The sequence below is a fragment of the Sinocyclocheilus rhinocerous genome, unplaced genomic scaffold, assembly GCF_001515625.1.
Source record: "Sinocyclocheilus rhinocerous isolate Xijiao unplaced genomic scaffold, SAMN03320098_v1.1 scaffold1024, whole genome shotgun sequence".
In the NCBI taxonomy this organism is placed as follows: domain Eukaryota; kingdom Metazoa; phylum Chordata; class Actinopteri; order Cypriniformes; family Cyprinidae; genus Sinocyclocheilus; species Sinocyclocheilus rhinocerous.
Genome location: NW_015655417.1, coordinates 147,115 through 173,289, shown reverse-complemented (window position 1 = coordinate 173,289; position 26,175 = coordinate 147,115). Strand labels below are relative to the sequence as shown.

Below are 26,175 nucleotides of genomic sequence, written 5' to 3'. Positions count from 1 at the left end.
ATCAAACATCAAATAAAGCAAAATGACAGGGAACAAAACATAGTAAATTAGTCATCAGGTGCCATGTTCAATACAGCAGCATCTCAGAAATCTCAAATCAATTAAATAGCAGAAGTTATTACTCCATCACATGCGTGTGACGTCATTAACAATGGCCCTAAATTGTTGAACTAATGTGGTTCAAACGACAGATATGCGACCGTGTTCGGGAAACAGTCGTGACTGGCTAGTTAGTTTCCACAACAATGCATCATACTATGATGGTTTATCAGTGAGTTACGTCGTTGTACAAAAACGCACCCCTGAGTAGTACCTGTAATGCAAAACTCGCCCCCACGATGCTAGGGTAACATTCACATGCTGATAACAGATAAATGACCGATATTAAAAACTCAAAGTAAATTATCTAAAAAATAAATTAATCAATAAAATAAATCAATAAAATAAAACTCCATCATTTACTAGTAAATTTAGGCATTACACCATTATACTTTACAGCATTAATAACGGATATTCATTTTGAGATCAGCTGCATCTAAATGATGCAAATGCAAATCTAAATGAAACAATATCTGGAAATGAACACTAAATATCCAACATCAACCAATATATATCTATCCATATGGGTCAATAATAAATTAACACCGAAATGATACGATATACCGTTCATCCCTAATGATTAAGGTAGAATAATTTACATATTCAGGATTCAGGAAAGATAACGGGCGTGAGCCCATGGAATGATGGATGGATGGATGGATGGAATTTACATAAAGTGTAAAAAAAATAGTCCTTAAAGAATACAAAAAAACCATGCTTTTCCAGAGAGAATCTAATGAGAATGGCCTAAAGTTCAGTATCGCCATGGACCCTTTTCACATTTCCGGGTTTCTCAGCAGCGGAAGTCGTCATAGTTGGGTTAACTTGAAGAGCAGGGAATGGGAGAGTACCACAAATATATTTTTTTGCATTCCCATTTGCTTAAACAGCAAAAGAAAAACTCCACGATAGTGTTTTCGTGACTTTTAATAAAAAGAAAAAAATTGAGAGAGCCTGATAACGGCAGTCAGAAGAGAGAACAATGTCCAATTTACCGTCCCTCCCATAGACGCTGCATTAGAACACCCTCGCATTAGCGTTAACTGTTTTTTTGTAATTTGATGCAAAGGTGATATAATACAAAGAATAGTGTCATAAATGTACATACATTTAAAAAAAAATACAAATATGAAAAACTTTCGAGGATTTACGATGCTGATGACCGCTAAACGAGTCATCACAGTCTTGTGAAAAGGGTCCATTTGAATGTTTGACCATGATTCCCTCTGATTTAAAGGTGAATGGGCTTCACGGTTTAATACCCTTAAAGGTCTTTAGCCGGTTTCATGCCCATGGTATAAATAATCACAATAAAGGCCCAGCAAGTGACTCATTTTCTACACTGGTCCCTTAAGAGGCTATAAGGGAGCAGTTGTAGTAATTAAGTGTGTAAAATGAGAGCAACAAGCCAAGGTAAATGGGAGTAACTGGCAGGATCCATATCCTGTTCATTTAAACGAGTCGCAATTAATCAAGAGCTATGAGCGCTTGTCATTAATTACCGCTGACAAGTACACCATATCAAAGTCAAATTTGAACTCCACTGCTTGTACAAACGGCACTTACAGTATCCTGTACACCTGATGAAAGCCCGTAATGTACTGAGGGACAGACTTCTTAAGTTCAACATCAGTCAGTCTGCTTTAGTCGGCAGAGGTGTTGTTGTAGGTTTATATCTCAGGAGGGTCTTTCCCACTAGGGATGCATCGATCCGATACTCTGTATTGGTATCGGCTCCGATACTGCCATTTTCTGCCGGATCGGGTATCGGTCAGACGAGGCTGATCCAAATCTGATATTGTTCGTATACTACTCTGTGTTATTGTTAAGGCCCACGAAAGGCACAAAAACATTATAAAGCACCGTAAAGTTTTTGTGCACTATATTTTAAGTGTTCTGAAGCCGTTCCATAGTTTAATGTGAAGTAGAGATGAATATTTAAGTCAAGTTCACGTAAAGTCTTCTCCCTGCTGCGTCTGTCTGTCATCCTCTATTCAGCATTTAAACTGCATGTCGCTTTCGGTTACTACAGTCAAAACAATGAAACTCTCTTCAAGAGTGCACAATAACTGAGATTTAAAACCTTTAAAAGAAAAGGCTCAATAAAATATCGCACAGATATAATACACTATGCATGATATCTCTTCCCTTTTTTATGCGGTGCGCTGCGCGCTGTGACTCCATGTTGCATAAGCGCTTTGTGCCGCTCTGTATTGGACCCATACATTTTTGTATTATACTTTTGCTCAATGAAAGATTATTAATAGTCTTTTTTGTTCTGATCTATCATATGTTGCTGCCTTCATTACTGTGCTATGAATAAAAGAAATGTCTTTTAATTTTATAGTATATATATATATATATATATATATATATATGCTACTTGTTTTTCATGAATGTATTTTACAACAATACAAAGAGCAATGTGTAACATTTTACCAAATTTAGTCCTGCACTTATTAACTTTTATTTGTTGCCCACTAAATAATGTTGATTCACTAAATGTTTAGTTTAGTTTAATGTTTTTATATAATTATTGTGCACTCATGATTTTTCTAGAATAACTTCTGCTGCTGAATTATCCACCAACCTAGTTTATAATAGTATTTTTTTGTCATAGATTACGATTATATATTTTTTCATTAAAATGAAGTTGTCTATATTTAGTAGATTGTGTTTAACACACACAAGAGTGATGATCAGGTGAACACACAGAAGTATAGAAATTCTACATTGATAGAAAAAAACTGCGCTGGTATCGGATCGGATCGGAATCGGCCGATACTCAGAATTTTTGGTATCGGATCGGTTCTGAAAAAATGGTATCGTTGCATCCCTACTTCCCACTGTAATGCTAAAAAGAAAAGTTCTGTGGAAGATTTGCGAGGATAAAAGTAAAGATGAGGTACAAATGTACAACTCTACATGCGTTTTAACTTTCTGATAATGTCAGGTTAGTGGTTGTCAGTAATAATCACAGAGCTCCATACCTGCTACATATGCAATTATCACCTCAGCTGTACAGACACACTCCTTCACGCTTTACCTGTCTCTCATCTTCCTTTTTTTTTGCCTTTCCCCATCCTGTTTGCTGCAAATTTACCCAATAATGAAAACCAGTGGGGTGGCTGGAACAGGCAAGCAGAGTCTGGTATATTCTGTGAATGGAGGCATGAAGAAGTCGACACAGATCAATACAGCAGTGTGGGAAAGATGGAGGAGAGGAAGAAGGTGGCGACGGATAAGCCCAAGCGTGGCCCTAGAAAGCACTGCAGCTCCAGAGATAACATGAATGCCTATTGTGAGCCACCACAACCTTTCAGTCAGTTCTCAAATGGAGCTCAAACTAATAGGACAAAGAGGTAACTGTATCTGTGTGCGACTTGTCAACCCGCTATCAAACTATCAGTGTATCAGTCCAGGTTCTCAAGAGTGTGTTTGAACATGAAGTGGGTGTATACAGTGGTTGCATGACACTATCTTCGTCTGGAGCACTGCCAAGCTGCCACACTACTAAGTGTCATCGCACCAGTCTGTGAGTGTTCTTTACAACCCGGTGACCCTGTGACCTGCAACTCAAAAACAAGTCCACATGGCCTCATTTGACGGCTGCCCATTGCCATTTATTCAGAGGCCAGAATTCACACCTCTCATCTGGAACAAGGAGAATGTCACACCTGCAGTCATTAGCGGGAAACATACAATGACGGATAAGGAGTTAAAGACTGGTTGAAAAGGTCAGGTGGGTATACTCCCTTTCAAGAAGTGACCTTTTACTACAATCAAAATTTCAATTTGCAGCACATAACCGCCAATAGAAAAACATTTCTTGTTATTCCCAAATAGCAGAGCCAATTTCAACATTCGTTATTTGACATTATCCGCTTGCTGCAGGGCCATTCCCATAATGAGGAGACACTGGAGATCAGAGCCTGTCAAGCTCCACCCAAAGCGCAGCTCACATCAAAGCTTTCTACAAACACCCCCCCACACACATTTAACAATGCTCAGCCGAAACTCCCACTGTCCGAATGCGATCACTGAAAGCAAGGAGGGGAAGACATATCTCTGCTAGGTCCTTCCTCCTCCAACTCTCTGAAGGTCCTGACTGGCCATGCATGGGTATTGGTGAACAGAGAAATCAGTCCTAAAATACTTTTTAAGCATGATTGTTATCCAATTTTGCCAAAGCATCAATACGCACAACAAAAGAAGTAGTGACTAGTAAAAAAAAAAAAAAAAAAAAAAAAAAATTTTTTACGACAACAAAAATAAAAGTAGGAGCAAGTAATGGCAATAAAAAAATTATAATATGCAAATCAAATCAAAAATGCAACCAGCATATGTACATTTAAAAAAAAAAAAATACTAGACTCAATAGCTCAAGATATCCTTGAAGGGGATAGGAAAAACTGGATTTTCCTTGCTCTTTTCTTTGTACTATTTAGAAATACTCTGACGTTCACAAAGCAAAGCTCCCTTCTCAGACCACGTGGCCCATCTATGGAGACTTAAGCCCTTCTCAGAGGTAGGCTGATGTAATAATTACCAGAGCCTTTTTGTGATTTTAATCCTGTTCTGAATTGGCCGTGTCAGCAATTTTCCTCGATTTTTTACAGACAGTGCATTCTAGTGTCTGCAAAGATTACAATGTCTTTTACTTTAGGATGCATCTGGAACAATAACCACAGGTAAGAACAGTCCTGTGAGAACTGAAATGTTGGTAAAAAGCTGTATATTTACACCTATGCCTAGCCTGTATGCCCTTTAACTACAGTTGTACATCAGATTCACCAAGTGGCAACCAGAAAATAGACAACCCAGAAAATAAAAAGATGTGCTTTACAACTTCTTGGAGCGTTTTTGTGTGGTCATTCAGAACACGTTTTATATTGTAAAGATGCTACACGTAGGTGTCTTGACCTTGATCATAACACAGTTCATTTAAGAGTTACAGATCTAGAATTTCATAGAGTTCTTTAATGCATATTAGATTTTGAGGGAAAATACTGTGATTTCTTTTATATAATTTATGTGCAGTAGTAAATGGGATTTATATTGGATTTGGATGATTTACACAGGATCAGAAAAGTACATTTACAGTCATTTTAAGATTGGAGCAGAGAGAAAGGAAGTTAAAAGGAGGGTGTCAGGAAGTGTGTTGTTCGGACGCTGCTGGTGTCATGAAAACTGTGATATATTGAAAACCAATCTTGTCCAATTCCAGGCTACAGATACAAAACTATGTTAGGTGTCACAATATAAATTTCACAACCATGAGCCACAATAATGGGCGACAATATCACATATTGCTCTCTATTCAGTATTTAGCACCTTGGCCCTCATGAACAACATTGTGAATAGTGATTTTTTGACATACATACAAAGTTCTGTCATGAAACTCTAGATGGCGCAGGCCGATAGGTTCTAACTCAATCTGATATAATTACATCATTATTTACATGGCACAGCTGATTGGTTTCTTTTCACATCGGCAGCCAATGAGCTTGCTGCTCAGCATTTAAATCTTGGCTAGTGCTTGCTGTAGCAGTTGCAGCGCGCTTCAGAAACCCTCCACCTTCCCCAGCTCCACTTGTATAGATCTGCTACGGGGTAATTTCATGTGTGTTATTTTATATATGCTATATGTGCTGCAGCAGTATTTCTACATGTTCACAGCAGCATGTCTGTGGATGTATTGGCAGTAGCAAGTCTCGGTACTTGCTCTCCCACAGCAGCAGCAGTGTAGCAGATCTATTCCACCAAGAGCAGACACATTAAAAAAAAAAAAAAGCCAGTTTAATAGTTCTAATTCTATGAGAATACCGCAGTCCACTTACAGTTATAGTAAGAATGACAAAAAAGGATAATATCATTGGATTCAGAACAATTTTCAGATAGATTTTTTTCTCCAGCTGATGAACAAATAAAAACAAGACAGCCAATCAGAATACACCTGACTTTAAGGAGCTTGAGTATTTAAAGCAATGGACGACAGAACTGCAACGCATGCTTATGATAAACAATATGTTATTGCACATTGATGTGAGTGGTAATATATCTATCATTCTTGGTGTAAACAGGCCAGAAGAACGTGGACATTGGTCATGTAAAATTTCACTACAGATGTTAAAGCTGGAAACTTACATTTTATAAGAGAAAATGTAATTGTATTAAGTACCTCCTTCATTCTTCTTTTGCTTTATCCATCCAATCTGCCAGTATACAGCTAAGACTTAGTCCAAACAGAGAAACAAAGACATTCAAAGAAAGACTCCCCTGTAGTCTACAATCGAACAGTCTTTATCCACATCCACACTCACACAACCTTCTTCACTTTAATTACCACAACACTCACTGAATACAAACATATTGGCTTTAATGTCGGGTGCTAAAAAGAGACGAGCCTTGCTTGCCTCTCTGGCTTCTTTTCAAGTCAGCGTAGTTATCGGCCCTCATGACCTCAGGACTTTTTCAGACTCTCATCTCTCTGTTTCTGTCTTCTCAGGAGCAGAACACAGTGTCTGCAGTGTTAAAAGATGAGCCTGGGCTGAGCAATTAGCCATAAAGACTAGGTCAGAGGATGATTGGTAGGCCAGATGATGGACCTGGCGAAAGCTCCGGGGGAAAAACCACACTTTTAAGAGACCTGACCATCACACGGTGTGTTTCTCTCTCACACATACCTCTCATCTTCTTATTCGGTTACCTCCTACAGTACTAGAATCTTGACCATTCAGCGTTCGCAGGCCCGTTCCTTCATATTTCATCACATCTACGTTATTGCTTTCCCCAGGTGGGCTCACGCACTGACACAAATTGTGTACATTACAGAGGAATGTTATGGCTGCTGTGACAGTTTTATTGCCGCCTGGATGAAGACATAAACGGGTAATTCATGATATCTATCAGTGATAATGCTGAAGTCCTCAAAATGCTCCTCAACTTCCATTTCTCCAAATTCTGTCAGAAACGTTGTAACGTAGTTTGTAGTCACGGGAAGAAGGAGGCGGGAACCGGCGAACATTTAAAGATTTTAATAAAATAAACAAACACAAAACAAAAGTAAAGCGGCAGCCCCTCGCGGACGACTGCCGCACACAAAACACAAAATAAACTCCAGGCCTGGTCCTCTCTCGTCTTTCACTGTCGTCCCTCCTCCTTTTTATCCTTCCGGAGCTCCTCCGTGAGACTCGAGACCGGTGAGTGGCGCAGGTGTCGCGCATTAGCAATTACTCCACCGGCCTCGCTCCGTTCCCAGGGCTCTCGGCCCCGCCCCTCTTGTCACATACCCCCATGGCCCTACCCCCCCCCTCCCCCCTCCGGGGGAGCCGATCACGGCGGCCGCGGCGTACCTGGGGGTAAGGACAGACATACGAGGCGAGAGAAAAGGAGACGTAAGGATGAGGAGAGACAGAGACGAGAGCTCCTCCGTGAGACTCGAGACCGGTGAGTGGCGCAGGTGTCGCGCATTAGCAATTACTCCACCGGCCTCGCTCCGTTCCCACGGCTCTCGGCCCCGCCCCTCTCGTCACAAACGTGTTTTTATACTGGCACCAAACCATATAGTATGTGAGAAATGGGTACTTCGGGAAAAAAAATCACTCTGCGGAGCTCTTTAAACGCTTTGAAATGTGAGTAACTTGTGCCTTATGGTCTAAATCAACTGGTCTCGAGTTGATTTGCAAGGCTCATGCCAAACCAGCTGGTGTGGTATGATATCTTTCAAGACAAGAAGCGAATTCATAGTTTAACTCCCAGCGTGTGTCGGGAAGTGTTGACTCCTCTCCAATGTTCTACATGGGGCGCAAACTTGACGGAGCTTAGCGACTACTGTTGTCTTCAGCCACTGTGATAAAAAAAACACACATAGGACACAGACAGTCCTAATAAATGAGGTCTCGTGCTGAGAGGACAAGTAAACAAATTCAGCTGAAAGAAAGAGCAAGCCAACAGAGCCAGGCGAACTTAATCGAATTCCAATAGCTGTGTGTGTATTAAAACAACCTGCTGTGAGTGTGTATCAGTGTTGGGGAGAACTACACTAAACTAAAATTAGCGCTACCAGCTACATTTTTTAGGAGCACGACAGTGCCTGGTTGCTTAAAAATGTTGCCTATCCTAATTTTTTCAACAATATCAGTATAGCATGACAAATTTCTATGTTGATGTATGTCACTTGTTATGGCAATATAGCTTTACAATACTTACAATCACAATCCTTTCGTATGACAATACAGCTTAAAAAAACATTTCAATTTAGTCATTTAAATCTTGTCCATGATCTTTTTTAAGTAAAATATTAATATTAAGCACATATTAAGTTAAATATGTGACAAAAATGGGGATACGCTGATGTCTTTTGTGAAAATGTAATAAATAAAGTTTATATACATTGTTGAAAAGTTTGGGGTCAGCAAGATTTTTTTTTAAAGAAATTAAACATTTTATTAAGCAAGGATACATTCAATTGTTTAATTGACTGACAGTAGATACATTTATAATGTTTTTATTTCAAATAAATGCTGCATTTTTAAACTTTCTAATTATCAAAGAATCCTGGAAAAAACAGCATGGTTTCCACAAAAATATTACGCAGCACAGCTGTTTTCACCTTTAATAATAATAAGAAATATTTCTTAAACGTCAAATCAGCATATTAGAATGGTTTCTGAAGGATCATGTGACATTGAAGACTGGAATAGTGGCTGCTGAAAATTCAGCTTAGCCTTCACACAAATAAATTAAATTAAAATGTAAAATATATTATGGTAGAATGTAATGTAATGTAAAATATATTATGGCATATGGTTGTGAATGTATATAGTATATTATCATCAAATAATGATCTTCAAATAATATCACCTGATAAAGATAAAGTACAATTAAAAGTAAAAAAAAACACAAACAAACAAACAAAAGTTTTATGGGTAGCCTGTAGCTTACAAAGCTACATTTCAAATTAGCTTCCCCAAAACTGATGTGTATGAAGCGAATGTGAGATAAGACCAGGGCCTGATGCTGTCTAAACTACTCAGAGGATGAGCTCTGCCGCCAAGGGGAGAATCAGAGCGGGACAAATGCAAGGCGGGAGACGCGGACTGTACGCGGCAGGAGAAAATCCAACAGTTGAAGCCTCTCCTTCAGGGAACAGGAGCTACTCCTCCCTGCTGCCAGGCCTCCACTGCAGGTGGTATAATCTCAGGCCTTGATGAACTACTTCTATTACCAAACGTAATAACTAAATTGTCAAGATTGGCCTGCGCTGGCATGAGCCGACCAACCCCCTGCAGCCTGAGAGACAAACAAATAAACAGCAGCGCGGCTCCGACAGCCAGCTTCTGACTGCTATTAGGCTCCACAGAGCTCAGGCTAATTAATAGCCTGCGATGCTATTGATGGGGGAAATAAAGACAATTGACAATTGCTTCTCGCAAGCCCAGGGAGAAAGACACAGGGTTGAGACCTGCTGGGCAAATGGGCTGGAAGTGTGTGTGTGTGTGTGTGTGTGTGTGTGTGCACGTGCGCGGGTTTTTGTGACATATGAGGACACAAATTTGTATAATGACATGGGTATGACATAGGAGAAGGTGACTTATGAGGACATTACCCCATGTCCCCATTTTTCAAAACGCTTATAAATCATACAGAGTGAGTTTTTTTGAGAAAGTAAAAATGCACAAAGTTGCCTGTAAGGGGTAGGTTTAGGTGTAGGGCAATAGCACATACAGTTTGTACAGTATAAAAACCATTACGCCTATGGAATGTCCCCACAATTCACAAAAACAAATGTGTGTGTGTGCGTGCGCATGTTTGTTTTTGCATAAAAATATGTGGGTGGTTTTTTAAAAAGCTGCATCAATGGTAGGGCTGCACGATATTGGAAAAAACTGAAATATTTTGTTTTTCTGCAATATATATTACAATATGAAAAAAAAAACAGTAATTTTGACCACATCACATGAATAGCTATATTTAGAAAGAATGAATCATTCTAGAGTTAGTAAGGTGATTTTTTTTTTGACGTCTGCCAAAAAAAAAAAAAAAACCTGAAAAATTTATTTTTACTCTGAAAATGTTTTTTGAGCGTGAAATGCTGCAAGATTTTCAAAAACTTGAACAATTTGCTCACTACTTTACTTTAAAAATCCATATTCCCACTGTTTTTGACCCATTCAATATGACTATAAAATAATATTAATAATTGTCATGATTTTGTTTTGATTATTGATTATAATATTGGGATTATTGTGATACTGTAAAATAAAAAAATATAATAAGAGATATATTGTCAAAATATCAGAAATATTTTGTAATAATACTGTAAAATAATGACTATAAATATCAAGTGATAAAAATAACAAAATTTTACTGTAAAATTCTAATATCTGTGTGTTAATTTCATCATTTTCAAACAGTAAGCCATTTTCAGAGTGAGGCTCATTTAGACGCATCCAGCTCATGATATCAGTGTCTCAGAATTAATCATTTTAGAGTTAGTGGGCTCATTTAGTTAAGAAGTGCATCTGCATAGAAAATTTAAATGTTGAAAAATTAATTTGATAAAATTGAGATCATTGTGATATTGTGAAATGAAAATATTAAACAAAACATGAAATATATTGTAATAATACTTTAATATAAAAAACTGTACTAAGAAAAATCATTTTATTTTACTGTAAAATTACAATACTAATATTTCTTTATCTTAATTTTTTTATTTTCAAATGCCAAACCATTTAGCTTTTATTTTGACAGGTTCCCAACAAATAAAAATATGCGCTGCCGGTTTCAGAGTGAAGCTGGTCTATGTGTTCATTTACATGCATGCAGCCCATGGTATCAGTGTCTCCAGTGTCTCGATTCACAATAAACCAAGCCGTTCTCGGACACTGAAACTGTATCATGAACTACACGTGTAAATGCAGCGCTTGAAACCAGTAAAGCAGTAGAAGCCAGCACAATTTGACAATATCAAGATATTGATTTTATTTCAATATATGTATATTGTGCAGCCCTAACTAACAGTGTGTATACATTTGTGTGTGACTGCAAACATGCTTTCCCAGCATCGCTGCTCTAAAAGCACACAGACTGGCGGGGTGCCCAAACAAACTATCTTCTTTTCTCATGGATCCTGAAGGGCATTTCCACTCGGCTTGCCCCCTGGGACCCAGCGGCTACACTATCTAGCGTTCTGAGCAGGGCAAAGTCAATGAGATCACGCCACGTCATCTCTGAAGCTCACAAAAGAAAACCGTGTCCTTGGTCGGAGCCCTATCATAATTCTGTCCATTCTATTCTGTACATCTTCATCCCAGAACAGGCTGAATTATCTAGCATCGTATCTAGCACAGGCCAGTGGAGGACTCCATCTGCCCACGGTTGCAAAGCACTGACTCCTTATTAGCTTGCTTGATATCGCTTATTACCCGGTCTCATATAAAGATAAACGCAGGGTGTCCTGAATTAAAGCACATTCTCTAGGAAATATTTACTAGTCTAAACAGTCTTTTCAGCACTTGTTAAGTGGAGAGAGAGGAAACGCGTGGGTGAGAATGCCAGTCGTAGGCTGCTAAGCTGAGCGCTGTACGGTGTGGCCGTGTTTAATGGGGTCTCTTTATGGAGATGACTGGTGAAGCTTATGGCAGAGCAGTGGGAGAGAACATGCCAGATCAGACAGGGAGAGCCATGGGGAATGTCAGGCCTGCTGAAACTGAGGAATACGGCGAGGCTGAGGTGACCTTCTTAATGGCGGCACATTTTCATATGCTAAGTGGGCTAACTACTTCAGACAGCACTAGGAGAAATGTTCAAGTCACTGCTTCCAATAGCTGCATCTTTAGCTACTAATAACCAAAAGGCAACATATATATGATTGGGACAGGTGGGATATATGCCCACTATTTTATTAAATAGCTCACACTAGGAATGTGTCTATTACTGTCTAAAACAGAGGAAACATTACCAGTTCTCTAGCAGGAGTTTATTTTGTTTATGTGTGTGTTATAATGAGATGAATTTGTTATTTTGTTTTGTTGGGCGGTTGTTGCTGTTGGTATCGGTGGCAGAAAACGACAAGCAATGTTCTCTGCAGCACATGCTCCAATCTATTCCTTTTCCAATCTGTCAAACATTTTGCTATCCGTTCCGGTAAAACCTAAAAGGAAAATGCAAACAGTTTCCACTGCTATACACCTACTTATGTACAGCTGCAATTTCATACAAAATAAATGTAAAAATGTATAAATATAATTTTATTAAAAAAAAACAAAAAAAAAGTAAAAATATTACTGGACCAAAAAGTCGTGCTTAGTTTCATCCACTGTTCTCCAAAATCCAAGATGGATGAAGTTATCAAATTAAGTTCATTTGAGCACTTGAATTAGCTATCAATTATGAACGCTCCCTTAAATCACTGTGGAGCGAGTTAATTAGAACTTGTTTTGAAGAAAAACAGGCAGTCAATGTGCAGATTAAATTATTTTTGGATATTTTTAACATCCAGTTTTAGTGTTTACATTTCAGTTTTGACATTCAAACCAGCAAAAATGCTGTAGACGTCAAAAACCAGAAGACTAATTCTTCATGGGTTCCCTTAAGATTTTCCTATTTGTTTATAATGAGGTTTTTCAATTCATGAGTTAAATAAGGTCTGTGGTAAACATAAGTTGACGATACTTGGGCGTTTTGCCCTACAACATAAACTTCACACACTCACACCCCAAATGCTCTCATGCAGTTAATTACAAAGATACAATTTAAAAAAAATAAAAATAAACATAACTACTTCAATCTTTGTGTTTTCAGTATGGGTGTGTGTAATTTACATTGTAGGGCAAACGTTGTGGGGCAAAGCATCATCAATTTATATTTACCACAGGCCTTGTTCTACTCATAAACTGAAAAACCTCAATATAAAAACCCATCAGAAAATCTCAAGAGAACCCATGCCGATTTAGTCTTCTGGGTTGTGACGCCACGGCTGCAGTATTATACTCATGAGCTAAACCTTTGCCATTTTTTGACATCACAACCTCACTTTACTACTTTTTTTTATACAAAGTGACACACATGGACTAAATAGTGAAATTACTTGGCTAAATAATTGATCAAACTCAGAACTGCAATGCTTAAAAAACCTTAAAAAATACCAGATTATAAAAGCTAAAATAAATCTGTTATTACAGATTGCAATAACTGCATCTGTATCTTGATTTCAGCAGCAGTGCTTTTACATTTGAAATGCTCTCAGTCACATACACCGGCGTTTCATTATTGACCATTTGTTGCAAAGCCCTGTCTATCTGAAAGCTTTCCCGATCATTATACAGAGAAGCCAAGCTTCCAGGTGGGACAAAAAACACATTGACTGAAAGCTCAATGTCCAATGAGCCTTTTGTCCAATGAACATTGATCTATCTTTGCTCCATTAAAAACAAGTGTTCAGACATAAGCCACAGATTCCCACTGATGCACAACTTCAAAAGGGCTCTATGGGTCGTGCATCCCCAGACATCTATAGATATATTCAAGTAGAAAATACATTGAGAGAGAAAGAACCATACCACAACATATAGAACAATACATAGAACAATTGAATGATAGATAGAACTAACAAAAAACAAAGAACAACAGATAGAATGAAATAACGCCCCCATGTAGTCTTGGAAACTGATATTTAAGCCAGATCTCTCGATTAAATTAATTTTGTGAGGTGTTATTGCCCAAATCGCAGAATAATTAGTTTTGGAGTATTTTTTAAAACCTAGAAGCATATCACATTCCATCCATGTGCCAAAACGTCCTCAAATACATCTTGGAGAGTGTTGGCAGTGTGTAAAATATTCAGCAAAGTGTTGAAATGTTACATAAGCTCTCATTAACCAGTCTACCTTAAGCACTGGCACACGGATAGGACTGGCATACTTCTAGAACCACGCTTGGTTTAATGACACCTGCATGAAAAGCGGTTCAGCCATCTTGTCATCCCAGCTGGATTTGATATACATCTTTCGAGCCGAAACTGATGTGAAATCACAGTGCTGGTTGAGTGTGGTACAGTTCACTTATGTGAGATGCTTGCCAGAGAAATTCAATTTAGAAGTGCCAATAGTGTGTGCTGGTCTGCCTCATATGCCCACCTCCCTCCCCTTCCTACATACCAGCTTCCAGAAGGGAACCGTATGTACACATGTGGGCCAATCTGTCCAATGTCTGCTGGGGAGGATCGGCTCTGCAAAGCGCTCCAGGACATGACGGATAAATCCAGACTTAACACTGCTCTCAGTGCTGTACTACTTTCAGTCTCGCTCTCCTTTATGAAATAAATTAAAACCATTTTTAAAAATTATTTAAATTTTAGGACAGCTGAAAAATTTATTTTTACTCTGAAAATGTTTTTTGAGCGTGAAATGCTGCAAGATTTTCAAAAACTTGAACAATTTGCTCACTACTTTACTTTAAAAATCCATATTCCCACTGTTTTTGACCCATTCAATATGACTATAAAATAATATTAATAATTGTCATGATTTTGTTTTGATTATTGATTATAATATTGGGATTATTGTGATACTGTAAAATAAAAAAATATAATAAGAGATATATTGTCAAAATATCAGAAATATTTTGTAATAATACTGTAAAATAATGACTATAAATATCAAGTGATAAAAATAACAAAATTTTACTGTAAAATTCTAATATCTGTGTGTTAATTTCATCATTTTCAAACAGTAAGCCATTTTCAGAGTGAGGCTCATTTAGACGCATCCAGCTCATGATATCAGTGTCTCAGAATTAATCATTTTAGAGTTAGTGGGCTCATTTAGTTAAGAAGTGCATCTGCATAGAAAATTTAAATGTTGAAAAATTAATTTGATAAAATTGAGATCATTGTGATATTGTGAAATGAAAATATTAAACAAAACATGAAATATATTGTAATAATACTTTAATATAAAAAACTGTACTAAGAAAAATCATTTTATTTTACTGTAAAATTACAATACTAATATTTCTTTATCTTAATTTTTTTATTTTCAAATGCCAAACCATTTAGCTTTTATTTTGACAGGTTCCCAACAAATAAAAATATGCGCTGCCGGTTTCAGAGTGAAGCTGGTCTATGTGTTCATTTACATGCATGCAGCCCATGGTATCAGTGTCTCCAGTGTCTCGATTCACAATAAACCAAGCCGTTCTCGGACACTGAAACTGTATCATGAACTACACGTGTAAATGCAGCGCTTGAAACCAGTAAAGCAGTAGAAGCCAGCACAATTTGACAATATCAAGATATTGATTTTATTTCAATATATGTATATTGTGCAGCCCTAACTAACAGTGTGTATACATTTGTGTGTGACTGCAAACATGCTTTCCCAGCATCGCTGCTCTAAAAGCACACAGACTGGCGGGGTGCCCAAACAAACTATCTTCTTTCTCATGGATCCTGAAGGGCATTTCCACTCGGCTTGCCCCCTGGGACCCAGCGGCTACACTATCTAGCGTTCTGAGCAGGGCAAAGTCAATGAGATCACGCCACGTCATCTCTGAAGCTCACAAAAGAAAACCGTGTCCTTGGTCGGAGCCCTATCATAATTCTGTCCATTCTATTCTGTACATCTTCATCCCAGAACAGGCTGAATTATCTAGCATCGTATCTAGCACAGGCCAGTGGAGGACTCCATCTGCCCACGGTTGCAAAGCACTGACTCCTTATTAGCTTGCTTGATATCGCTTATTACCCGGTCTCATATAAAGATAAACGCAGGGTGTCCTGAATTAAAGCACATTCTCTAGGAAATATTTACTAGTCTAAACAGTCTTTTCAGCACTTGTTAAGTGGAGAGAGAGGAAACGCGTGGGTGAGAATGCCAGTCGTAGGCTGCTAAGCTGAGCGCTGTACGGTGTGGCCGTGTTTAATGGGGTCTCTTTATGGAGATGACTGGTGAAGCTTATGGCAGAGCAGTGGGAGAGAACATGCCAGATCAGACAGGGAGAGCCATGGGGAATGTCAGGCCTGCTGAAACTGAGGAATACGGCGAGGCTGAGGTGACCTTCTTAATGGCGGCACATTTTCATATGCTAAGTGGGCTAACTACTTCAGACAGCACTAGGAGAAATGTTCAAGTCACTGCTTCCAATAGCTGCATCTTTAGCTACTAATAACCAAAAGGCAACATATATATGATTGGGACAGGTGGGATATATGCCCACTATTTTATTAAATAGCTCACACTAGGAATGTGTCTATTACTGTCTAAAACAGAGGAAACATTACCAGTTCTCTAGCAGGAGTTTATTTTGTTTATGTGTGTGTTATAATGAGATGAATTTGTTATTTTGTTTTGTTGGGCGGTTGTTGCTGTTGGTATCGGTGGCAGAAAACGACAAGCAATGTTCTCTGCAGCACATGCTCCAATCTATTCCTTTTCCAATCTGTCAAACATTTTGCTATCCGTTCCGGTAAAACCTAAAAGGAAAATGCAAACAGTTTCCACTGCTATACACCTACTTATGTACAGCTGCAATTTCATACAAAATAAATGTAAAAATGTATAAATATAATTTTATTAAAAAAAAACAAAAAAAAAGTAAAAATATTACTGGACCAAAAAGTCGTGCTTAGTTTCATCCACTGTTCTCCAAAATCCAAGATGGATGAAGTTATCAAATTAAGTTCATTTGAGCACTTGAATTAGCTATCAATTATGAACGCTCCCTTAAATCACTGTGGAGCGAGTTAATTAGAACTTGTTTTGAAGAAAAACAGGCAGTCAATGTGCAGATTAAATTATTTTTGGATATTTTTAACATCTAGTTTTAGTGTTTACATTTCAGTTTTGACATTCAAACCAGCAAAAATGCTGTAGACGTCAAAAACCAGAAGACTAATTCTTCATGGGTTCCCTTAAGATTTTCCTATTTGTTTATAATGAGGTTTTTCAATTCATGAGTTAAATAAGGTCTGTGGTAAACATAAGTTGACGATACTTGGGCGTTTTGCCCTACAACATAAACTTCACACACTCACACCCCAAATGCTCTCATGCAGTTAATTACAAAGATACAATTTAAAAAAAATAAAAATAAACATAACTACTTCAATCTTTGTGTTTTCAGTATGGGTGTGTGTAATTTACATTGTAGGGCAAACGTTGTGGGGCAAAGCATCATCAATTTATATTTACCACAGGCCTTGTTCTACTCATAAACTGAAAAACCTCAATATAAAAACCCATCAGAAAATCTCAAGAGAACCCATGCCGATTTAGTCTTCTGGGTTGTGACGCCACGGCTGCAGTATTATACTCATGAGCTAAACCTTTGCCATTTTTTGACATCACAACCTCACTTTACTACTTTTTTTTATACAAAGTGACACACATGGACTAAATAGTGAAATTACTTGGCTAAATAATTGATCAAACTCAGAACTGCAATGCTTAAAAAACCTTAAAAAATACCAGATTATAAAAGCTAAAATAAATCTGTTATTACAGATTGCAATAACTGCATCTGTATCTTGATTTCAGCAGCAGTGCTTTTACATTTGAAATGCTCTCAGTCACATACACCGGCGTTTCATTATTGACCATTTGTTGCAAAGCCCTGTCTATCTGAAAGCTTTCCCGATCATTATACAGAGAAGCCAAGCTTCCAGGTGGGACAAAAAACACATTGACTGAAAGCTCAATGTCCAATGAGCCTTTTGTCCAATGAACATTGATCTATCTTTGCTCCATTAAAAACAAGTGTTCAGACATAAGCCACAGATTCCCACTGATGCACAACTTCAAAAGGGCTCTATGGGTCGTGCATCCCCAGACATCTATAGATATATTCAAGTAGAAAATACATTGAGAGAGAAAGAACCATACCACAACATATAGAACAATACATAGAACAATTGAATGATAGATAGAACTAACAAAAAACAAAGAACAACAGATAGAATGAAATAACGCCCCCATGTAGTCTTGGAAACTGATATTTAAGCCAGATCTCTCGATTAAATTAATTTTGTGAGGTGTTATTGCCCAAATCGCAGAATAATTAGTTTTGGAGTATTTTTTAAAACCTAGAAGCATATCACATTCCATCCATGTGCCAAAACGTCCTCAAATACATCTTGGAGAGTGTTGGCAGTGTGTAAAATATTCAGCAAAGTGTTGAAATGTTACATAAGCTCTCATTAACCAGTCTACCTTAAGCACTGGCACACGGATAGGACTGGCATACTTCTAGAACCACGCTTGGTTTAATGACACCTGCATGAAAAGCGGTTCAGCCATCTTGTCATCCCAGCTGGATTTGATATACATCTTTCGAGCCGAAACTGATGTGAAATCACAGTGCTGGTTGAGTGTGGTACAGTTCACTTATGTGAGATGCTTGCCAGAGAAATTCAATTTAGAAGTGCCAATAGTGTGTGCTGGTCTGCCTCATATGCCCACCTCCCTCCCCTTCCTACATACCAGCTTCCAGAAGGGAACCGTATGTACACATGTGGGCCAATCTGTCCAATGTCTGCTGGGGAGGATCGGCTCTGCAAAGCGCTCCAGGACATGACGGATAAATCCAGACTTAACACTGCTCTCAGTGCTGTACTACTTTCAGTCTCGCTCTCCTTTTAGCCGTTTGTCCAGCGTCTCTGGGAAGATTCATGGATTCCCAGTAGGTAGAGTGTTGATGTAGCCTCCGAAACGGCTATGAGCCTCAAACATCTGTCAGTATATGATGTGGAAAGAGAAAGCATGTGCATTCGTGGATGTGTGCACATGTCTTTGTATAAAGCCTGGCAGCTTCACTCAAGAGTTGTTGTCAAGGCATCCGTATAGCTCTAATAGCTGCTAATCTGAGACAGAGCGTTGAGGGAGCATTCAGCTTTAAATATCTCAGTATATTGACAGCATAAATCACACACAAAAACAAACGTAATATTGTCTCATGGATGTTAGCATTCACTTTTCATTTAGGTCTTCATCTTAGGTATTCCCTCAGCTCCCTCAATAAAGCTCAAGAACCCATAACTAAACCAGGAATGTTACTTTTATAACCCATATTATACTGTATATAATTTAGCATTCTCGTTAATATCAAAATGGAGGCTGCTTGAGAAACTATAGAAGCATATTTTAAAGCAGGATTTAGGTTTTTATTAGTTTGAGACATTTGATGGGTCTTCTTTCCTTAAAGTGATAGTACACCCTAAAATTAACATTTTGTGAAATTACTCAGCCTTACATCATTCCAAGCCTGCAGGTCTTGTTTTTTTCTTCTTCTGTGGAGCATAATAGAAGATATTCTGAAGATTTCTCTGTGTTTTTTGTCCGTACAATAGAAGTCAGTTGTTACCAAAATTCTTTGGATACAAACGTTCTTAATAAAAAAACAACCTTATTTTCTGTTCTGCAGAAGAATGAAAGTTATACAGGTTGGGAATTAATGAATGTATTAATTTTAAATGAAATAAATTAAAACCATTTTTTAAAATTATTTAAATTTTAGGACAGTACTAATATATTTTAAAATGTTTCATTTTGGATTTATAGGATTAAAGCAAAACCATTCCAAGTACCTGGCTATTGTTTATGCTTGGAATAGCATACTAGCATACTACTCTTATTATTCATGCAGTGTGCAGTATGCTAATTTAATACTTACATGACTTTTGCCAAAATGTGCAATATACAACAGAACACACACTGCACAGAAAACTACATCCCATAATGCAATACAACTGACTTGACCTTCCATCTCCAGAGTGATGGATGAATGAGAAATAATATAAATGTCATTTTTAATGTATGTTGTATATGCATAATTATTTTATCAAACTTCCAAAAGTGAAGGCATTTTCTGAAACCTTTTCTGAATACAACAACCTTAAAGGTATAGTTGACCCAAAAATGGTAATTGTAAATGTCTACTTTTTTTTTTTATACAATTAACGTCAGAGACATTTTTCAAAATGTCTTCTTCTATGTTCCACAGAAGAAAGTAAGTCACACAGGTTTAAATTTGTGGGTGCACTATCCCTTGGCACCACTGCATTAAACATGCACATAATAAGGTCATGTGACAGCACAGTATCATTCTACTATCATAGAATAATTCGCAGTTTAACAAAAAAGCAGTATAAAGTGTGAACGATGCAGAACACCAGTATTCCATCCAAGCAGAGCTGCTGTATTTTTCACACTCATACTCATTAAATGAAAATAGCCTCTGCTTGGATTTGTGGGTGAATGTCTATCATTAAGGGAAAGAGACACTGTGAGCTCTGCCAGAATTTTCAGTCTTTCACAACAACAAGTGCACAACGAATACAGAAAATTATGTGCAGAGGGGAGCTACGTTAGGACAGCGAGGTGACAATCGCATGAACTTTGCTGTCCAGCTGGACCGCACAACAGCGCTGAAAGGGCCAGGCCAGGGAAGCGACAGCTGCATTACATCAAATTGAGACACCGGATATTACTCTCTAGAAAAACAGTGAGGTCTTTATGAAACTAATAAGGTTGGGCGCAAGCACCAGCTGCCAGTCCAATCTCTACTGTTATGACTGGAATAGTGAACAAAGTGGCCTTCGACTGTCCATCTGTCCATCACGAATCACAGAGCTCGCAATACGGCAGCAGTCGACGGCAAAAGTTGACAGTCTTTCAAAAGGTTAAAAGAGCAATAAAAAAGTGTATGTGAGTGACACAAGGTGACGGTCACAAAGGCTGTAGAAATGCGGTGTCACTCAGAAACCAGGCTGCTGTTTGATAGTGCTACCCTTCTGCTCTCTCTCGTCATCATATACAGAAACAGCCGACGCTAACAACAGTCAGCTGTCAACTCGGTTTATCCTAAATGGCTGTTTTAAGTTGGAAAGTGCTCATACTATGCTGTTGGATGCAGCTCGGGGCAAAGCAAGAAAACTCACTTAACTTCAGAGGTGCTGGTGTGTGAAAACGGATAGAAATTTTTATTCTATTACAACACTATGAATCATTTTTTATTCTATGAGTAATTCTATTACTCAAAAATGAATAAAAGAACAGCACTCTGCCACAATGCTCTCAAACTCTATTTCAATAGTGGACAAAACAACGTTTTAACCCTTTCAGCCTTCGTCAGATAGCCCTTGTCTGGAAATTCCTTTTTCTGAGCAAAGACTGGGAACATCTTCAAAAAGAGTATCTTTTAAGATGATTCCTTTATAATCTTCCTTTGTGAATTAAAAAATGTGTTGCTTATTGCCACCTTTTTTGATGAAAAACTCACCAAATCTCATGAGAATGTCATCGGGTGGAGTGCAACACAAAACCAGTGTTACCACATGAAATGTTATGTGCGCATCCAAAACAACTTTAGAGCAGGTTCATGACCAAAATCATCTAAGAAGGCCTTCAAAAAACAAAAACAAAAGGACAGCATATTGTCACTATGCTCTCAAACTTTATTTTAATAGTGGACAAACAACATTTTAGCCTACCTTTTTAATTCTATTATCACCCTCAGTGGTCCCACACTTTATGTCTTTCATTCCTCTTCGAAACACAAGTGAACATATTTTTAATGAAACCTGAGAGATTTCTGTCCCTCCATTGAAAGTCCATTCCACCAAAATTTACGCAAACACATTTAAGCTTCCAGTTAACATAACTGATGTGCTCTGTGTGTATGTGCGTTGATCAATATTTATATGTGAATAAAAGCCTAAATTAAACCTGTCCATTATGTAAAGCGATCATGTCTCTTCAGAAGACTCGGATTAAACTGCTCAATTCACATGATTTGTTTTATAATCTCTTTATGGACTTTTTTAAGCGTCAAAGTTTCGGAATGGACTTTCAAAGGAGGGATAGCAATCTCTCAGGTTTCATGAAAAATATCTTCATTTGTGTTTAGAAGATAAACAAAAGGCATACAGGTTTGGAACAATACAAGGGTGAGTACATGATGACAGAATTGTGATTTTTGGGTGAACTATCCGTTTAAATGTCTGTGTGACACTCGCTTTCTGCTTACTAATGGCAGATGGCACACCTGCGAGAGCCCCCGCGTCATGTCGCAATAACAATTCAATCTACATCCAAACCTGCCAATAAAAATCACAGGAGCATGAAAGTGCTAATTAACAATAATTCCATCACAATTGGTTTAGCCCAGCGTTTCCCAAACTGGGGTGCGCGAGAGAATGATTTTGATGATCTGTGTGATTATCTTTCCATTTTTTCCCAACATTTCATATTTGTATATTTAAAAAAACTGATTTAAAACACCAAGCTCATAACATTATTTATGCTGTTGTAATTTTGCAGTGTAAATGCATTCATGCTACATTTCAGCTTCATTAAACAGGCCCGGGGCTACATGGGGCAAAGGAGGGCATGTCCCCCCCCCAGTTTTCTTAACGAACGTTAATTATTAAAACTGATAATAAGCTCATAACATTATTTATGCTGTTGTAATTTTGCAGTGTAAATGCATTCATGCTACATTTCAGCTTCATTAAACAGGCCCGGCGCTACATGGGGCAAAGGAGGGCATGTCCCCCCCCCAGTTTTCTTAACGAACGTTAATTATTAAAACTGATAACGGATAATTAATTGGAGGAGCATTGGCGCCCCGTCTGAGCACACAAAGTTGTGTTCGATTTACGCACATCGATCAGCGTCTGACTTGAAGCAGTGTATGCCATCAAAGTAGGCTACCGCAAGAGTGATTCGCAAGCAGACGGCTGATTACGGTCGTCGCAGTTTCTCCAGGGCAGCTGCACGAGCTCTGATGATGACAGCTAATTCACTATTAACCCAGACTCACTGCATTTCATGTCGTGCTTTAATAGTTTTACAAACTCTTTTCATGTTATTTTAATGCTATAGCATATTGTATAGTGTTTATCAAAATAAAACCGATAAAAAAGTGAATTTACACACAAAAGATAGGCACATTGTTCTACATTGTTCTCACTTTGACAACATTTCTGTCATTATTCTTAAAGTAATGTAAATTATGGTGGCCTGGATGAGACTCCCGGCCTGGCTGAAATTTTGTCCCAGATCGGCATTATATAATTTGTGAATATTTGTAAATATTTGTGGCTTGAAACAGCTGGAAAATTGAAAGTGTACTGCAGCTCTATGGATGTTTTTACCATTCAGATAGGGTTATTAAATTTAACTAAAATATTAAAAACATTTCTGTTAACTGAACTAAAGCTGAAATAAAATAACATAAATATAAACAATTCTATGAATCGGGAAAAACTGAATAAAACCACATACCTAAAATGAATAAGTAGGCCTATTTGTGAAATATATTTGACTTATATTTACAAAAGGGAAAAATGCCCTTTAAACAGGCAAAAAAACCCCTAAAAACCTGGAAATCAATTTAAATAAATTTTTGTAAGCAGTAACTTTAGTCATATAAAACGTAAACCAACAACAAAATTGTGGCCAGTGAAAATGCTGAGTGGCTAGTGATTTTGGAAAACCACTAGCCACAGTGGCTGGTGAGCAAAAAAGTTAATGTCAAGCCCTGTATACAGTGAATATTTGTATTATTGCAGTTATGTGACGTTTAAGAAATGTGGTGTTTAATGGAGTAAGGTGGTGGGGGTGCTTGACACGTGTCAAACGCTAGAAAGGGGTGAACGCTGCAAAAAGCTAGACTGAGTAAAATCTGAGTTTGCTTTCTACACGTGTCCGATTAAGCATTCTGATTGAGGATTGAGGAAAAAAACAATGTGCTTTTAGAGGATTTCTCCACCTTTACATCACATCTGTGCGACCGCGGCCAGGAAATCTCATTGTGTTCCTTGCAGACAGAAGCATAAACTCAGATAATGGCAAGTTTTACTGGCTGATAGGCTGGTGTGGCCGAGAGTTACTTTACCTGCCTTAGGCCATCCCTGCTGTTCTGCATGATCCGGAGGGCATAGTTCGAGCGCTGGCCTTTGCTGTTGAACTCAATGTGGCCTGTTAGACCTTCCAACTCTACCTATCCGGAAAGAGAGAGAGAGAGACACATGTTAACGCCTGGAGGTATCATGCGATCACAGCCACACAAGCTTTCAGTACTGTATTGATTTATAGAGCTATGTGGACGGCAGAGCTCCTCACTGGATGCATTCACACAATGCAGGATAGATCTATAGATCGCCGTATGTCATGCATAGGATGAAGCAGTAATGACAAGCTGATGGTCGTTAATCTTTAATGGCTGAGTAAGACACAGTCTCTCGGTTTCACAGATTTTGCTGAAGGCTGCAGTTCTGATGAAGGTTTGTGGGCCGCAGTGGTACAGAGAGCAAAAACTAAATTATGAATGGGCCTGCAGCGGCAGCAGGCGAGATGATTGGCAGTTCGTGGGCTCTCCCTGCGGTTCTTACCATCCTCAGGTAGTTCATCAGACTTGTGCCGTGCTCCCAGATCTTAGAGGACTTGCAGGAGAGCTGAGTGGCTCCTACGTTCTGGCTACGGTTCAGCTCCTGCACGGCTGCCACCACCGTGTGTACTGCATCAAACAGCAGCGCTGACGAAAGCTGGAACACACACACATAAGAGTCAACACGTAGACCGAGCAAACAGAAAGCAGTACAACCCAACTGTAGGCCACTAGCTGAGACAAATACACACTTCATGGCCAAAAGTATGTTGACAAGTTTTTGATTAGCATGTTTGGCTATTCAGCCATACAAATAAATATCCATTTGGCAGATGCTTTTATCCAAAGGGATTTAATGGCAAAAATGTATAGCTGTATGTAAATAAAACCCATGAACTCGCTAGAAAATATACCAAAAAACCACAGACCATACATCTGTTTTTAATTAAATGTTTTAAATTAGTCTGTAAAGTCTGTAATACTGAATCTAAAACCATTCAAAAATTTGGGCTGGCTAAGATTTAAAAAAACATTTTTAAGTCTCTTATGCTCATCAAGGCTGCGTTTATTTGATTTAAAAAAATACAGTAAAAACAGTAATGTTGTGAAATATTATTACAATTTAAAATAATTGGAAAACTGTGAAAACATAAAAATAATGTTTTCTATTTTAAAACATTTTAAAATGTAATTCATTCCTGTGATGGCAAAGCTGAATTTACAGCAGCCATCATTCCAGTCTTCAGTTTCACGTCATCCTTTTGGATTCAAATATGCGGGTAATTCTAATTGGTGCTCTAGAATCATTTCTAATTATTACTGTTGAAAACAATTTTGCTGCTTAATACTTTATGGAAACCAAAATACTTTTTGGGACAATTTTTTGGAAATATAAATATTTGTATAATATAAACTTATTATATTGTATATATACTATTATATATATACGTATACCTCTGCGGTTGTAAAATTAAATGCTCAAAAAAGCACATGGATAGGGGTGTTTGGGTGTCTGCAAGCATTTGGCCATGTAGAACATCATTAAATCATTCAGACATTTCATCGTTGATCATTGTGATACAACCACCACTTCCTTTGCCCCCACAGCCCCCTGGAACTGAATTACTGACCACTTTAATTACATCAGATGGTGTGTTAATGCACTGCAGCAAAGACTGTGGAGTTTCCTTTTCCTCTGACATCCATTACGGTGCTAAAGCTTTCTGTAATGAGGATATGTTATGCTGCATTATGGAACAACACAGCAGCTTAGAGGAGGTGGAGATGTACGTGTGTGACACATGTCTGGTTTGCTATCCTTGTGGGGACTCTCCATAGGTGTAATGCTTTTTCTACTGTACAGACCATATATTCTATTGCCCTACACCAACCCTACACCTAAACCTACCCCTTACAGGAAACTTTCTGCATTTTTAGATTTTCAAAAAACTTCATTCTGTGTGATTTATTAGCTTGTTTACCCGTGGGGACCTCAATTTAGGTCCCCACCGTGACACGAGTCCCCATGAGTCTGTGTGTATTCAGGTTTAAGTCCCCACCAGGATATATAAACCAGTACACACACACACACAAACACTCACTCTCACACACACATAAACACTCACTCTCACACACACACATAAACACTCACACACACACACACTCACACACACACACACACAC

At 38.2% G+C, this 26,175-nt stretch overlaps 1 protein-coding gene across 1 annotated transcript in view; it reads right to left on the bottom strand.

The window, feature by feature from the left end:
- LOC107718266 (glutamate receptor ionotropic, kainate 4) overlaps nt 1–26,175 on the bottom strand; it is a 194,207-nt gene that overhangs the window by 44,260 nt on the left and 123,772 nt on the right. Inside the window, exons 8-9 of the mRNA XM_016525261.1 lie at nt 24,497–24,649; nt 24,001–24,105 (exon numbers count right to left, since the gene is read on the bottom strand). Coding sequence (XP_016380747.1) covers nt 24,001–24,105; nt 24,497–24,649 — 258 coding nt within the window. The remainder of the gene's footprint in view (nt 1–24,000; nt 24,106–24,496; nt 24,650–26,175) is intronic.